Consider the following 16,456-nt stretch of genomic DNA (forward strand, 5'->3'; position numbering starts at 1 on the left):
TAAGCTTGAAGCTGGATCATCAATTCCTCTTCAGATCAAAGCTTTATTGGTCACAAAAACGGACACGGTAACTTTCCCAAGATAGGCTCCAGTAACATGTCTGCAAATCAAAACAAGCAAACTACTGTTAGCAATCCAAGTAACAGAGGATTTCTTTGCATTTTGATGTATTGAAACTTTGAAGGAACTAACAAGCAACACAGTTTGTGATGTCCTATGTGTTAAACAGATTTAATGAGACAAACTATCAGAAAACATTTATCACTGCATTCATCACAGCGGTTTGAAAGCTCAGCAGTTTTACTGTATTTTAGATTTAGGCTTTGTATGAATTCCAACTTTGTCACTGGTTTCCCACTTGGAACTTCGAGTTCAGGGAACTTTTTTTTTACACTCGGATCATGTACACTTTTACTCCCGACTGAAAATTGAATGCAAATGATAAAGCATTATTCCAGAAACAGTTAGTCATACAGCATTTAATCAATACAGGAAAAAAATTTGATTGTAGTAGCTAAGTAGAAGTCATTATGCTTTTTAACTGCTTCTCCTGCTCACAAAATTAAATAACATGTTTACAACACAGTAGGTTTGTCATGCAATAATAAATTGCTCAGAAGCATAACCTGTTTAATGCCTCGACATTAATCAGCCTGTTTGACCAAGATATTACGTAATCTCTAATTTTATTTGAGTGGAGAAAGAATATATTAATAAATGTGAATGAATATGTGCATTGGTGTGATTGGTTAATGGGTGTGCTCAAAAAAATTGTCTATTTGTCAAGCGCAACATGACAAGCACTTTTTCACATAGCAAGAATTTTACTGGCAAAGTTCTTAGCAGTGTGTGAAAATCTGAGTTTCAGTGTTCTTTGAATTCTGAACCTGGACATGAAGGTAGATCTGCTTTCTAGCAGCTTTACCCTGCAAACCTCATCTTTCTCCCCACCTGTCATGTAGCAGCATGCTTGTATTAGGTGGAAAACCCACCCATATTTATGTTAATGCAAATTAAAAAGCAAAGAGTGTTGCATTCACTAAATCCAGAGTAGATTGCATTACATATGTATTCCTAAACAAGTAAAAACTACAACTAGTGGAAAGCTGTTGGCAAAAATTTAAATTGTTCAAATCTGACGCAGCACGAAAAACAAATAGTTTGTGCTAAATATTTGTAAAACATGGAGGAGATTGCACCGCTTTGACAATTTCCCACTAAGTAGCATTGAGTGCTCATAAAAAAGAAAACAAAAAAAAACAACTGTCCTATATGTACCTTCTGCATTGTGTAATTACTATTGCTTATCGTTGTTTAAACTTTTTTGGTTGTTGTTTTTCACTCTCATTATTATGTTAGCCCCACCTCACGTTGCATGGTGCAGGAGGTTGGGCCTGTTCCACACGTCCCAGTGCACCACGTTGGGACTTCTCAGGTATAATGAGGGAGTTGTGGCTTAGCTGCTGAGAGGGAAAGTGGCAGTACTCCAGCTTTGACCCCCTCCGAATTCTGGGAAAGACATCCTAGGATGACTCCTTCCCCCACTTCACAGTTTCAGTCAGCCTAAGTTTACTCATAAGTTTTACACCTATCAGGTTCTCTAGTATGCTCTGTTTCTCTTGGTTAATGTCTAAATAATGCATTCCACCACTATGAAATGGAACAACTTTTGCCATGCATTTTATTTTAGAGCAAAGACTGCAAAACAAACCAACGCTATAATAACAATTACACTTTTCTAAATGTGTCATGCAGTTTTAATTTAACCTGTCAAGAGAACTAATTTCAATATCTTTTCTACAGCTAAATCAGAAAATGTGGAAGAAAAGCCTTGTAGCAGGAAGGTAATAGCTGCATGTCTTCCTTTGACCCATACAAACAAAAGCTACTTTGTATTAAGGATTTTTTTTTGTGTAGAAGTAGTTTCTTTGATCATTAGTTTGGTTACATCACACTGTGAGGATCAAAGACATGCAACCTCTGGCAGAGAGAGGACGAATGAATAGAAAACTTGCTAGGAGATCAGAAATATCTTTTTTTAACATCACATCACTCCTATCCTTGAGGTTTGTGGCTCTGCAATGTCCACATTAGGAGCAGATCACACAGCAGGCGGGGAGGCCTCTGCGGCACTAGCTGTCGTCAGGTGACTCTCTCTGCAGCTTCGACAGCGGCACATCCCAGCGGGGGACATCGTTGATTGGTGACCACGCACACAACAATATCATCTATGAACCCACTGCTATTCGGCTGCTCTGGCTTTGATGCAACATCTAATTGGCCGAGATGAACTGTTGCCGTGGCAGCTTGAGGCCGTGCTCCGCTGTATGCCAGTGCACACAGCCACTGTCTGTATTTAATTAGGTCCCCTTTCCCTGATGTGTTGGTTGTGTGTACAGTATGAGTGTGTTCAGAGTACATCAACATATACATCGCCTTGCGCTTTCATCTTCTCCTGCATGTCTTTAGTTACTTGATATGGTCCATCTAAAGCATTTAAGGTTGACAGGTTATTGTTTGTTGTAATGAAGAGAAAGCTGCAATTAGAGTTTACATCAAACTGAAGTAGGGGAAAAAAACAGGGCAGAACGTCATTTATCAGAATGATTTAAGATGAAGAGGTTTTGCTGCCTGAATTGCCTTGACAGTTTGCTTTCTCAGTTATTACTAGCTGGTGCGAGTGATCAGTTTGGACATTGACAGGGTGCGTTCGAGCAGAAGAAAGAGTGAAGGGTGTCATAGAGGTTTGTTTTCGCAGACCCTTCACTTCTCAGCGTTTGACGATGGGTCTGGAGCCTGTTGTCACTGCGGAGAGGCTGTGTGTGAGTGGCGCTTTGTTTAACTTCCTCTCAGTGAAGGAGAAACCAGCAGGGCTTGGTAATGAGTCTGCAAACAGGACTCAGAAGGAAGAGAACCAAGCATTGTTGCTAATTGCAGTGGGAGTGCATTAGCTATAATTTTAACAAGTTGTTTTTTTTTTTATTAAGATCTCAGCACAAAGTGACAAATGACAAATCCGCAACTCATATGAAAACAGCATAAAAGCTTAGGCTACAAATAAAATAGCTAAATACTCCTTTAAATTTATGCAGGCAGTTACATTCCAACAGACATTTTCATGCCAGAAACAAAGGGCGGATTCAGGAATAATGGTGCTTTGTTTATTTGCATAAAATTGAAGAAACAGTGCAAAGTATCATGTGTTTCATCTTGTACTAAACTCACCAGCACACAATGACTGATTATGGTAAATTACCATCCCTGTTTGAGCTCCCGAAAATCTGCTCTCCGTGCTGTATGCAGCCCTGAAGCAGGGGAAGAAAAATTGTTCCGCCCAAGTACCATAAAAACAGATTGGAAGCTCGGCACTGTGAATTAGCTGCACAGGAAGCCCCCTAAACCCCTTGTTTTATTCATGAGCGTGTAGGCTATCGGAGTCTAAGAAACCCCTGTGGCGTCGCCCGCTACATCAAGGTTGCGCGCTGCGACCATGCAAGGCCTTCTTTTTTTTTCTTTTTTTTGACATGCCACATTAAAAAGCATCACGGATTATCATCTTCTGTGATCAGAAGGTAGACAAACAAAATCCAATCTAATTCAGCAAGAGAGATCAATGAACAATGAAACAGCCATACTGAAAGATTTGAAACAGAGAGTTTTCATTCAAATCATGAAATCCTGCTTAGAAATGTTTACTGGTTATATTTTGGTAATGCAAGGCTTTTATTTGGGGAAAAACAAGAGGAGATGTGACGGAATGTGAGCTTAGGAACTTCAAATAACTTTTGCGAACAAGTATTGCTAACAACAACCCTTTAGAAATTGAAACAGGGAGAGGTATTGACTCCTAAGTGAGACCCCATGCAGAGCATATGCACCAGCAGGTACTAAATAAGTATTAAAAACATGAAGTACAATCATGTAATGTTAGATGATTGGATTTACCCAAAATAAAATTCTAAACAAATAAGTCGACAACTGTTTCCAGAATGTCTCAAAAAAAGTAGATGAAAGATGGCTTCAATTGCATAGACTCGTTTACCTTGATTTTTAAGAGCTGGAGACAGATAAGAAGCTCTAATCAGTCAACTTCAGAGGCCTAGCTGGTGCTGACGTAAGTCTGGAGAACATTAAAAATATGTTGCCGTGTAAAGCTTTAAAAGTTCAAACCAAAACCTTAGACTGTACAGAACAAAGAAGCAGGATAGATCAAGTAGCAAAGGTGTGACATGGGAAAGCACGGAAGATCCATTCTTAGCAACCACATTTTGGAAAAGCTGTAGGCGAGACAAAGAAGTTTTACTGTGGGTTGAATACCATCTGAACATTAGGTATTTAACCAGCATTTCAAAAACAATAAAAAGAGAACAAGCGATATATTTTTTTACGTCTTGTTTAATTGATATGTACCATCACAGGTCAGCTCCTGGTATTTGATGGTAGTTTGAATGTATGTAGAAAGTCAACCGCAGAAGAAATCATCAGATAACCAGAATTTTTACACATTTCCTACATCCTGGAGGACTGAAACTTTATAGATATACAGAGGCTTAAAAAATAATACAATTACTTAATATCACCTCCATGGTGATTACAAAAGAGCCCACCAAAAAATGATATAGGGAATCAAATTAAGCACATTAAGCACAAATAAAATAGGGTCAAGCACTGAATCTTGTGAAACTCGAAGCTCATTTGAAGTTAAATTTCCCATTTTAAAAAAGTCCTATTGATAATTAAGAATCAAATCAATCCAGTTGTACCATATATGCTTGCCCAACATTTTAGTACCTGGAGTTACACTGCGTGATGATGAGTATTAAGACAAAACTTAGTACCGCACTAGAACACACTAGAATTCTAGACTGGAGCCAAATTAACCAATACCTTTTGATGTGGAGGAGCAGTGACTCTACTCCAAGCTTCCCTCAGATGATACTCTGTCTCTAGGGGTTGGACCAGTCACCCTTTGGAGGATGTTTATAGCAGCCTATTCTCTCTGATGAAGACAAACCGCCATAAAAATAATGTTTTATATAAAAATAGATAATACATATAAAGGAACAGTAACATAATATTTTCAAAACTGCAAAAACTAGGGTTCTGAGTACATTGATTGATTGATTGATTGATTGATTGATTGATTGATTGATTGATTGATTGATTGATTGATTGATTGATTGATTGTGTATCACACCCATAGCACAGTATCACACAAGAACAACTTACTAAAGAGGTATTATTTAAGTACTTTGTTATTGCAAAATTAAACAATAACAAAATATGTCCCTATACTAATTACACTATAAGGATAAAAAATAAGGCTGCATGTGTTTTAATTCCCTTAAAAGTTATTAAATGTACATGTGTGACAGTGCTGAGCTTGACAATGTGTTAAATTCAGTGCCATATGTGGCCTTGTTTATTTGGTTTGTCTCTGTGCCAGCATCTTCTTAATTGTCCTCTCTGAACTGAGCAACTTGGTCGCTTGTCATTATGGCGGCACTGAAGTCCTAATTAGTGCAATTGTTATCTGTAAGATGGCCTCTTTTTTTTTCCCTGCTACAAAATCACATTAGATCCAGACAGCTCATTTCTATTCCCCCTGTCATCTCTCTAGAAATGACGTGCAGTGCTTGAAACTGTTTATTTCCAAATTCAGACCTCCTCCGCGGCAGCCATCGGCTTCAATTACCAGTTTTTCCTGAGCGGAGCCATCAGGCAGCCTGACACTGAGGTCCAACCTAATTCCCACCTTCTCCAAAGTCAAGAGCATAATGTGCAGATAAAAAAGGTGGAAAATAGCCTGCCGCTCATTAGCATGCGGCGCCTGCCTGTTCATTTGCTTGCTGCGAATGAAAGTTCTGACACTCAGCGCCTTGTGCAATACGAGAACAGTCCTCTTCAGACTGCCTCATGTCCTTACTGCCACGGAAAGGTCATCGGCATAGGTGCATGCTAACCAACCGGGATGGCTGCTCTTCACTGGCCCACCTGGGAGCGAGGTTAGCTGGGGGTATTGATTCGGGGAGAACCTCATTACCTCCTGAATCAACATATTATTGCTATGTTTCACCCAGTCGAATTGTTTACAAGTGTCTTTAGTGCGGGCAAAAGCCTTTTCTGGCAGGCCACGACCGCATTCATTAGTCCCTGACCCTGGTGATTATGTGTTATCTGATAGGCTGCTATCTGGCTTGGCCGCATGAGCAGGGCCACTGGCCTGCCTTGGCCCGGACCCATTACAACCAGACACTTTCGCTCGCTGTAATTCTCTCCCTCTGCCCGCTCAATCCCTCTTTCTCACTCTGTGTGCTCCCTATGAATGTATCCATTAGCCTGGTGATGTGTAAATTGTTTTCACCTGCACTGTGGGCAGATGGGGAGCAGTGTCTCTGTCGTGATTTCCTATGCATGAGCTTTCTAATCAGCAAGAGAGTAAGACGATTCCCTTGCTTCTTGCCAGAAAAAGGTGAGCTTGCGTGAGCATGCACAAATACATTACAGGCACACATGTTCTCTCACTCACGATTTGCAATCAATATGCATGCGCTGTTGTGGGTATATTGGTGCAGTGGCAGCAGTGACAGGGTTCATTACAGGAGCTCACCTTACAATATGATGATGGCTTAATGTGGAAGAGAGGGATGGGGCCTGAGTTGATCCTTGCCCCCTGCTATCCTCTATTTTACTTCAAATTGAAGGATGATTTGACCTGAAAGACTAAACCCACATAAGCACAATGACTTCCAACGGTTGTGTCAACTGAGCGTGACCCGTGGAGCAGACAGGAAAGGATGCCCCTCACACAAACAAGTAAAGCATTTCCTAATGTGTTAATGTGGATGTGAGTCATGCCTTCTGGGCCTCTTTTTGAGCACTGGGTCAAATGGGCCATCCACATCTAGATTGGCACTTTGGTTGTAGGAAGAGGTGCTCAATTATTGAGTCAGCTTTTCTTAGCTCGACCAATCTGGAAGATCCGGGTCTTAACAGCAACTAAGGAGTCAAACTAAAACTTTTGTCCACACTTTCATTGATGATGGGATGTTGTTGGATTTTTGAGCTGAGGGTCTTATAATAAAATGTTAGAAGCAGTTTATGTAACATTCAGTAGATTACTTTGATAGTTTCTTCATTTGATGTAAATCTAAATCCGTTGGTCCTACAGGGTATTGGCTAGTCACCCGAGTGCCAAGTCCAAAGGAGAATTTTACCATCATAAAATATCAACAGTTTATTTCTAAAAACAGCATATGCTGATACAAATTATGTTATAAACTTTTAAATTATTATTATATTTCCATAGAACAGTTATATCCGTTGATTATCGGTGGCAACAATGATTTTAACATGTGAAACATGTTGAGCATAGAACAAGTTAAGCTTTTTAGATCAGAGTAACTGGAAAACTCATTAGAATGACTCAACAATGGAGCACATACAGTGGCTGCTAATGTGGCAACCCAAACAAACAAGCAATAGTTACTATCTCCAAAATAAAAGTCAGTTTTTCAAAAATAAGATGTGAGAAGTTTGTATTTTATTTTCTTCACTTGAATTAGCTTTTAGCTGTTTCCTCCAGCTTTTTAACAGTCTCAGTAATGAACAATTTGCTATTTTATAGTGACTGAAATGCAAGACTGAAAATTAAATTGGTATTTTAACATCCGTTTCTTTTTGTGCAATGCTCTTAGAGTTTAAAATATTGAGCTATATTTTAAAAGAAAGCTTTAATTAATTTATTTGATTTCCTGTAAAACCTTTTGGATTATTTGGTGTAGATGTGGTGCCTTGTATTTTGCTTGAGCATCCAGGACAAATAACATAACATATTAATTGCTTATAAATTTTAATGAAACCTCCCTTTAATAATCCTGAATTATTCCGTCGATTTCCTTGAAACTTCTGAACGACTTAAGAGTGGCTCAATCTTTTCAGGGTCATAGATCAGTGCTACCAACCGTTAAACACCAAGGCCTTAATGTCAAATATCTTGACCCAAAACACCAAATAGCTGTTGGGAATCTAATCTGTCAAAACCCACACCATCCCTCATATTAGCTGTCAGTCAAACTCAGAAGTGAACAAGATCAGCCCATGAATTACAAGCAGGTCAAAAAAGTTGACAAGTCACACAAGAGGCCAGTGTTCAAAGTAAACAATGTAAAAAAATTAACAAAACAGAGAACAAATCCACTCTGCATCACAAGGCGTGTGTAACAACAAGCCATTGTCATTAGACCTGAGAGTCTTTGTTTGAAACCACACTGACATATTGTGCTCTCAGACAGCACTCGAGACTGCCCTGATGTTTATTCAAATAACCAACAAGTGCAACATTGGCATGAATCGGATCTTCTTTCTTCCAACTAATAAAGGACAAAGGCAGTAAAACAATCTATCTCTGGCTGTCTTAACACAGCCTAGCTCACTTTCTGTTTTCTTCTTGAATCTCAACCAAAAAGAGAACCACTGAATACTAGTTCCACTTCAGGCCTTTCTACTTGCTCAACTTTCTGTTCTATGAAATTATAAAGGGGACTTCTTGCAGCTTTTTATCCACTTGATAGCACTTAGTTAATTGCTGTCCTTTCATCGACAAAAATGCATTCTGTCACAGAAGATGCACACACCGAACCATATGCATTCACTGGCTTTGTAAAGGTCTAAGTGATATTGCTTTTTATGTATTATAAAATTAAATGTGACCTGGTTTTAAACTGATGTATCTAATACCATTGTCGGCACACATTGAATCTCTTTAATACAAATTTGTGAAAATCAAACTATAGCACTGCCGGCAGCTGTATAAGTGCCTACTTTCCGAAACAATCATAAAAGCCTGGTGAAATCTCTTTCACTGGAGTTATCAGCCAATTACAGATACAAGTGATCATTGAATTAACACATGAAACTTGAAAGCTTTTGCACTTTGATGCAAAATGTTCTCTGGGAAAAAGAAAGAAAAAAATTTGTCAGACCTTAAATTGCAATAACACAATGAGTCACCTGAGTTCTGGGGCAGTCAGTGGGTATTGTGGATGGTAAAATGAGAAAATGTCACAATTGTTCTTTTTTTTCCCTGTTCTTTTTTTCCCCCCGTTCTTACATTTTTGTAAATGCTAACTAGACAGAGATATGAATGAACAAGAAAAAAATCTCCACATTTCTTTGCTTAATAAAGGAAATGGTATTTAGCATTTACCCCAAACGCTGTTCCCCTTTGAAACCACGGAGACCAGAGCAGTGGAAGAGCAACAAAAGACAGATAAACCCAACAGCACAGAGAGGTGAGCCAACTGTTCCAAGTCCTGCACAAGGGAGGATGGAGTAAAAAGGGGAGGAGAATGGGGAAATAATTTAGCATTTGTGTAAGCTGTTTATCAAATTATTAACTGCACAGATGTTTCCGACTAGGCTACGAACTGAACATGAGCTCGACCAAGCAGACGAACAAAGGTCTGAAGGATTCAATGGAGATGTGCACTGCATGTCAATTTAATTTACTAGCTGTTAATTCTTATGCAAATTGTGACCTCTGTTGGGGCGTATCAATGGCTATACACATTGCATGTTGCTGCAGGAGCAGCAGAAAAGAAAAAAAAAGTGAAAGATTCCTGCTAAAAATACACTAAGATAATCACTGCAAAATAGTGTTATATTTGCAGTATTTTGAATTGTTTTGTAATTAGAAGAAAATGTATATAATAAACAAGCAACAAATAAACATTTTCAAATGGTTTATTTTATATATATAGATAGATAGATAGATAGATAGATAGATAGATAGATAGATAGATAGATAGATAGATAGATAGATAGATAGATAGATAGATAGATAGATAGATAGATAGATAGATAGATAGATAGATAGATAGATAGATAGATAGATAGATAGATAGATAGATAGATAGATAGATAGATAGATAGATAGATAGATTATTATATCATGTAATACTTATTATGTATAATAAAACTAATCTTGTGTGTACTGTGTGTGCACATCTCCCCAATTGTCCCACAAACCTCTTTCTAACATGCCATTATGGAAATTCTGGAAGGACATTAAGTTTAAAACAGTCCGTGTTAATATTGTCTGTACTTTGAATCATACTACAGTAAAGAAAATCATCACCAATACATGTTATGACTTCAAACAATGGTTGATCGCACAGCCAACAACCTTGGACGGGCTCAGCTGGAGCAGCAATGAGGCAAGTCTCATTTTCTTCATCACCTCTAAAGCACTGCCTTTCAGCTCTCTGTGGCACAAACATAAAAACCTAGCAACAATATCAATTATACATGCAGGAGGCAAACAGGGGGATTTATTTCACAACAAATAGCCTCATAGAGAGATGCTGAATAGGGCAGATTAGCATTAGAAAAGGACAACAAAACTCCCCTGTTCAACTGCTAAAGAGCAATTTGATGGGTCTGGAATTGGGGGAAATTGGTTGATTGCAATGTGCATTTGAGGGGCTGGAATCCAAATCTCTGACATATAGTGTTCAAATGAACACACTTCAAAGGCTTTGGGCAATACTTATAAATGATAGTCATGGTCATTATCTATGTTGCAAAAGAGGGTTATTCAAAATACAAATGACAGAGAATATTCAAATCCACTATTTCTAAAATGAAAAAAAAAAAAATTAAAAATGACTGATCATACTCAGTTTTTATACACCACAACCAATGCGTTGGTCAATAAACCACCAATGTACAGACAACATTTTCAAACTAATTTGTAATGGAAAGATATAAATTAAGCTTACAAATTCCTGGTGTATGTGCGGCGCTGTAAGGTTTTAGCATTTGTCTTTGTGGAAAGAAGCAGTGGAACAGGCAGTGTGATAAACTAAAGTAATGCCAAGGCCAAGATGATAGGAAGATAGATTAAGTTAAATTCAGGGCAATCCTGGCAGAAAACTAATAAGAAGCCACAAAATACCTGAGAGTGGGGAGAGATACACCTTCAAACTAAAACACACAACCAAAGCTGAAATGGGATTGTATACCTTAGCACATTCATGTGTTAGAACAATTCAGTCAAAGTTGACCAATATCAAATTGGGAATCTCTTGCAAAATTTGAAGACAAATGCTTTTCGTTTAACCTGACTGAGCTCGAGCAATTTCACAAAAATAAATTGTGAGACATTTCAGTCTCAACATGTCTAAAATCAGCGGAGAGACACCCCATGGATGCCCAGAGGTAATTGTACGGAATGTTGGCTCGACAAAGCATCTATGTATGGGGTCAAAATACAAATTAACACCAGACTTTTCAGATTGTTATTTGTGAACATTTTTAGAACAATATTGGGATTTGATGTGAATCTTACTTCACAGTAAGGCAACACAATTCTGTTGGTTTATCACATATGCAATAAAATATGCTTACGTTTATGGTAACCTGTCAAAATGTTAAAATGCCTTTTCAAGGTGTGTGTGTATTTGTGTACTTGTTTCTCTTGGCACATCATTGAGGCTATGTGTCTGTAAATTCTAAAAGGCACTTATGAGGAAAAAGGAAAAGTCATAATTATAATGGAGACAGACAGTGGGTATAATGATAATAGTAATAAGTTTTTAACATGCTGTGCTGTCTTATTTTAACAAGTTTACTTCATCAAGATCAACATGGTAAAACATGACATTTTGAGAAATGTCAGTGATAAACTCTGATGCAAGATGCTGTCTAAAGATAATAGGAAACTGCCATTATCTGTGAAAACGAGACATCAGTCTTTTTCTGACAGAGAAGGGAAGGCTTATCAAACAAGACAACGGCTTTTGATGGATGATATTTAAGAAAGTCAGGTTATAATCCTTGATAATCAGAAATGGCATTTAGGAACTTGTATTTGCATTTCTCAAAAGAAGACACTTCGTTTTTAGCATAAAAAGTTAATTCGGAAAAAACAGAAAAAGAAAATAGATCATGTGCATTTTGTGTTTACCAGCAAAGGTTTCTGGGAAGTCGTTCTCATGGTAACCACCGTAAACACAACCGCCTTTCTCTCTGCCTCCTCCTTGTGCCTACCCCTGCTGGTCTCGGCTCTGCTGCGGCTCCAAAGCAGGTGAAAATGGCAGGGTCGACTTACAGCGAGGACCGCTACTATACAAAGATAGCGTCTATTCAGCAAAACATGCATAAGAGGTAAGCTTTCTCTCTGTTTTTTCTTACCAGGAGCGTCGGGCCGAGGTAGACTAGGGGCTCGAGTTGTAATCTCTGCCGCCTGGTGGTGTCCTTATGCCGCGCGACTCGGGCTAGCTTTGCGGCGAATTTCAGCGGCTAATTATCTCTGAGGCTAACTTAAGCTAACGGAGGTAAATCTAGGAGCTGCTCTTGTGTTCATACTTGAAAACTTATCAAAATTAATCTCCGTTTATTGATTGAGCTATTGTTTTTTTTATGAGACTGCATGCTTGTAAATAATAGCGTTAATACTCTTAATAATTAGTCTAGAAATACCTTTTATGTGCTAAGCTATTTAGGTCTTTGAGGGTGCTGGAATCCCCTTCTTGTGGTTTTGGTCGTTTTGTACGTAACTTAGTCAGGTACAAAATGGAGCTATTTACCACCGGACGTTTCGGACTTACTATACCGTATTCGTACAGAGCAAATGCGCAGGCGTGAAAAGTTTAACAAGTACAATACACATGACATTTTAAGTGTTTTATGTAAGTGTACCTCCTACAAAAGAAAAACAAAATTATAAGCAACGGTTAAGTAGTTATATGGACGGGAAAAGGTTTGTTTACAGGCGCAATATGAATGTAAGAAGGGACAACATGGAATTGGGTGGCTATGAGACTGGGTCATTATTTCTCTAAGGGGCAATTGACCATAATGATACCTTTTGTTTACTTGTTTCATGTCTTTTGCAGTGAGAAGCGCAGACTGGAGCTGGAGAGGGAGCTGTTTGCTTACTCCAGATCAGATGCAAGAATGTAAGTTTCACCAGCTGACAAAAATAAGAATATGTGGACATCTGAACTTCTCATTTTTGCTTTTTTATTATTTTGTTTATTTTTATTTTTTTCACATTTGCTTGCACATGTGTGCTGTTTGGTATTATTATTCACTCTCCAGAGGAAATCTCTGCATTGCAACGAAAATAGCCGTTCAGTAAAGTATCAAACAATAGTATAAATTGATTTCTAAAGATTTTCTTCTTATTGTTCTAAAAATAATTTTAAGATGCTTAAGTCTTTGCCTTTGGCAAGAAACAGTTTTACCTTCGTGTTATGAATTTTAGAGCTCCATTATTTTCTAACAACGGAATTTAAGCAAAGAAAGAGGTCATTGTTAGTGTGAGGCAAAAGGTACCTAATATAACGTTGTTCTGTATGAATATTTGCGTCTGGATGACATGTTACTTAGCAAGAGTATAATAAATGGTGTCTGAGCCTTAGCAGGGTGTCTTCAGTCTCATTCATATTCACATTTCAGGTCAAAACAGCAAAGCTTATGTTGATACGAGGCTTCTGAGCAAGCTTCAAATTTAAATCATATTGTGCTTAACCTTTTCTTATGAGAGGTCTACCTCTTACTTTTTGACAATGCTCTCAGATAATATTTCCCTTGAATAACACTTCTCCATTGCCTTCAGCTTGCAGATAAAGTGTTCCAAACTGCGCAGCTATCTCAAAGAAATCTGTGGCAGGGAAGCACGAGCGAAAATGAGAAACCTTCAGCTTAAGAGAGATGTGGAGTGCATGGAAATTAGCATGAAGGAGTACAGTTTTGACCATGGGCCCCTGCAACAACAAAAGGTACTACATTCACTGACACTGTTATGTATTTATTAACACAGTTTCAGATTGCTTATGTAGATTTTTCCTTGATAAAAAGCACTATCAACAGACTGCAAAATTCCCAACCCGAGCAAATATTTTATTCATAATCTGATTAAAAAACACCTCTAGCGGTAAACAAATGACTTAAAGAAAAAGATTACTTCAAACACATTTTGTACACATTAGCTTAATTGCCACATTGTACATTTACTACTTAGAAAATGCATAGTAGACAAGTAGCCCATTGAAATTGCTCGCAGTGGCTTGATGTGAGAGAAGTAAACACTCAAACAGTGCAATTTATCACCACAAGCAAATGAACAAGGGACAAAACAATGAGCCAGTCAGATTATCACTTAAAACTCAATGACAGTGCTTGACAGCTTAATATCAAATTAACAAAATTGGCTAATTATGACTCACTGAGTTAATTGCCCAATATAGAGACTCTGAAGTGCTCCAGAGGTTTAGTCATTCTCTCCCCTCAAGCAGTTGGTTTATTTCCTCTGAATGCTTTTGAGCCCTATATGTTTGTTTTTGTTTTGGTGATTTTTTAGCATTGCTCTTGCATTAATGGTTTTATTACCACGATTATGACACCTAAAAAAATAAATATTCCTACACTAATTGGGGAAGGTTTATTTCTTTTAAAATAAAGAAACATGTTATAAAATGTGTATGTTTGAGCTAAACCAAGATTTATTGTTCGATTAAAATACAATTACTGTGTGAGTTTAGATTAAGGCAGTCAGTCAGATAAACGTTAAGGAGAGTATCTTATTCTACACCAGGCACGCTCACTTGAGTAAACTCGCTTTGACTGATAGCCTGCTGCTCCAAGGTTGCCACTTTAGGTTCTTCGTAGTCATATAAAATTGAGTACTGTTATTGGAGGTATTCCTTTTATAATGCAATGTGAATATGATTATTTTTCTATATTGTATCTGTTTATTTAATAAAATTTTTTTATACAGGCTGACTTCTTGGGAAAGATTTCCAGATTCACTGAAGCGAGCAGCAAGACAGAGGAGCTGGAAGCAGCAAAGGTAAAAACTGCTCATATTTTTGGATAAGAGCGTCAAGCTTCTTGTGTATGCTACATTTTGTCGCTTTTGTGTTGCTGCTTTATATTTTGTGCTTATTTTGTTGGTTCTTTTTAACTCGTGCTCGATGCTAGTATTTAAAAAATGTTTACAAGGTTTATGCAAATTACAGACAGCTCTATCGGGGCTCTGTTTTCAGATTTAGGAGAACAGAAGAAAGCAGACATTATGCCTGGTAAATCTGTAGAGGAGTCTACGTTTAAACTGTGTATCTGTAATAGCACAGGTGTCTAATCCTTGCTGGGGAATCTGCACAAGCAGTGTAGTTCAAGCCCATAGCTGCTTTCTCCCTTCACTTAAAGCAGTTAAAGCTCTTTTAGATGAAATGTCTAAGACATCTCACAATAACTTGGAGCATGCTGTCTAGAGCAGTCACTTGTAACTGTGTGCAGCACCCTCCCACCCCCACTCCCTCAGCCTGTCGATATTGTAATGAGCAAAATGGTACCGTCACTCCATTATGCATACAAGCCATTGGCTGGCAGTGTGCATGTCCCTCAGGCTGCAGCATTCATTAAGGAAAGCTTACCGGGCTGAAAGCTGGAGACAGATGATAACGGGATATGATTTTCATATTTAATACATTCCTTGGAAGAGCACACGCGTGCCGCAGATTGATAGAAGAATCAATTGCTACTTTAGTGAAACACTTTCTACTTTGCCCTGCAGCTACCGATGGAATCACTCAGCCAAGAAATTAACTTTTCCTCTTTTTTTTTACCTACTTTGTGGATCTGCTGGGCAGGCTGCATGGGTTACAGTGAATGTTATTAAGCAGCTAACTGTTTGGTATTTAAGACGCTTATCAGAAAAGAAACAGAAGCTACGCTTTTTGTTGTTATGTTTGGAGGGAGGCTTTTTTTTGCTCTTTTTTCTCTCTCTCTCTTCCCTCTTGGTGACATTGCAGACATGAATCAGAACTTGTCTAAAGGATTTTTCACAAGATTAAAAGTTAAAGCATTGATCCTGACACATTAGTGTAAAAAATAGTAAGAAGAAAACTCTAACCTTTGCCCAAATAAACTACAATTCTTATGAGTCAGGCTGGCAACATGTAACTAGTGAATCTCAATAAATAAGGTTATTATTAAAAATTGTGTTTATGTGAGTTGCAAATTTACTTAAATCATATAGAGATTAATTACACAGAGTGTGGAATTTGAAGCATTTTCATTTTCCATTATTATGGCTGACAAGTAATGGAAAATTCAGTGTTTTGGAAAATTTTAATATTTCATATCACCAATAATAAAAGTAATTTTGATCATTTTTGTTATAATTGTAATACACAATCACTCGGAAGACTCCTGGTTTGATCCAGCAGACAGTCATTGGCATCCTTCATGGATGAGGCATGAAACGTCATTGCTAAAAATCTGGCTATTCAGACTGCTGTGTGCAAGGATTATTCTTGGAAAATTTAGTGAAAGGGGAAAAACAAGCTGCCTAGATAAAATTTTGAAGCAAAACCCAAGAGTTTGCATGGAAAGTGGAGGGTTGAGAAGCCAATTTATAGTTGAGCTGGGATTAATGCTGCCACAT

General features: G+C 37.9%; 1 protein-coding gene and 1 long non-coding RNA gene across 3 annotated transcripts in view; one reads left to right on the plus strand and one right to left on the minus strand.

The window, feature by feature from the left end:
* Positions 1 to 12,891, minus strand: LOC103458618 (uncharacterized). Its single transcript, XR_532596.3, has 3 exons — positions 12,196 to 12,891; positions 11,969 to 12,126; positions 1 to 100 (listed from the first exon to the last, which is right to left on the minus strand). It is a non-coding gene; the product is annotated as an uncharacterized LOC103458618 (long non-coding RNA).
* The window catches only part of kiz (kizuna centrosomal protein), a 27,202-nt gene continuing 22,780 nt past the window's right edge, over positions 12,035 to 16,456 (plus strand). For both annotated transcript variants that reach the window (XM_008399565.3, XM_081603185.1), the window contains exons 1-4: positions 12,035 to 12,168; positions 12,900 to 12,962; positions 13,625 to 13,787; positions 14,786 to 14,857. In XM_008399565.3, coding sequence (XP_008397787.1) covers positions 12,095 to 12,168; positions 12,900 to 12,962; positions 13,625 to 13,787; positions 14,786 to 14,857 — 372 coding nt within the window. In that variant the 5' untranslated portion in view covers positions 12,035 to 12,094. The remainder of the gene's footprint in view (positions 12,169 to 12,899; positions 12,963 to 13,624; positions 13,788 to 14,785; positions 14,858 to 16,456) is intronic.

Source organism: Poecilia reticulata, chromosome 22, assembly GCF_904066995.2.
Source record: "Poecilia reticulata chromosome 22, P_reticulata-male-v2, whole genome shotgun sequence".
Classification (NCBI taxonomy): domain Eukaryota; kingdom Metazoa; phylum Chordata; class Actinopteri; order Cyprinodontiformes; family Poeciliidae; genus Poecilia; species Poecilia reticulata.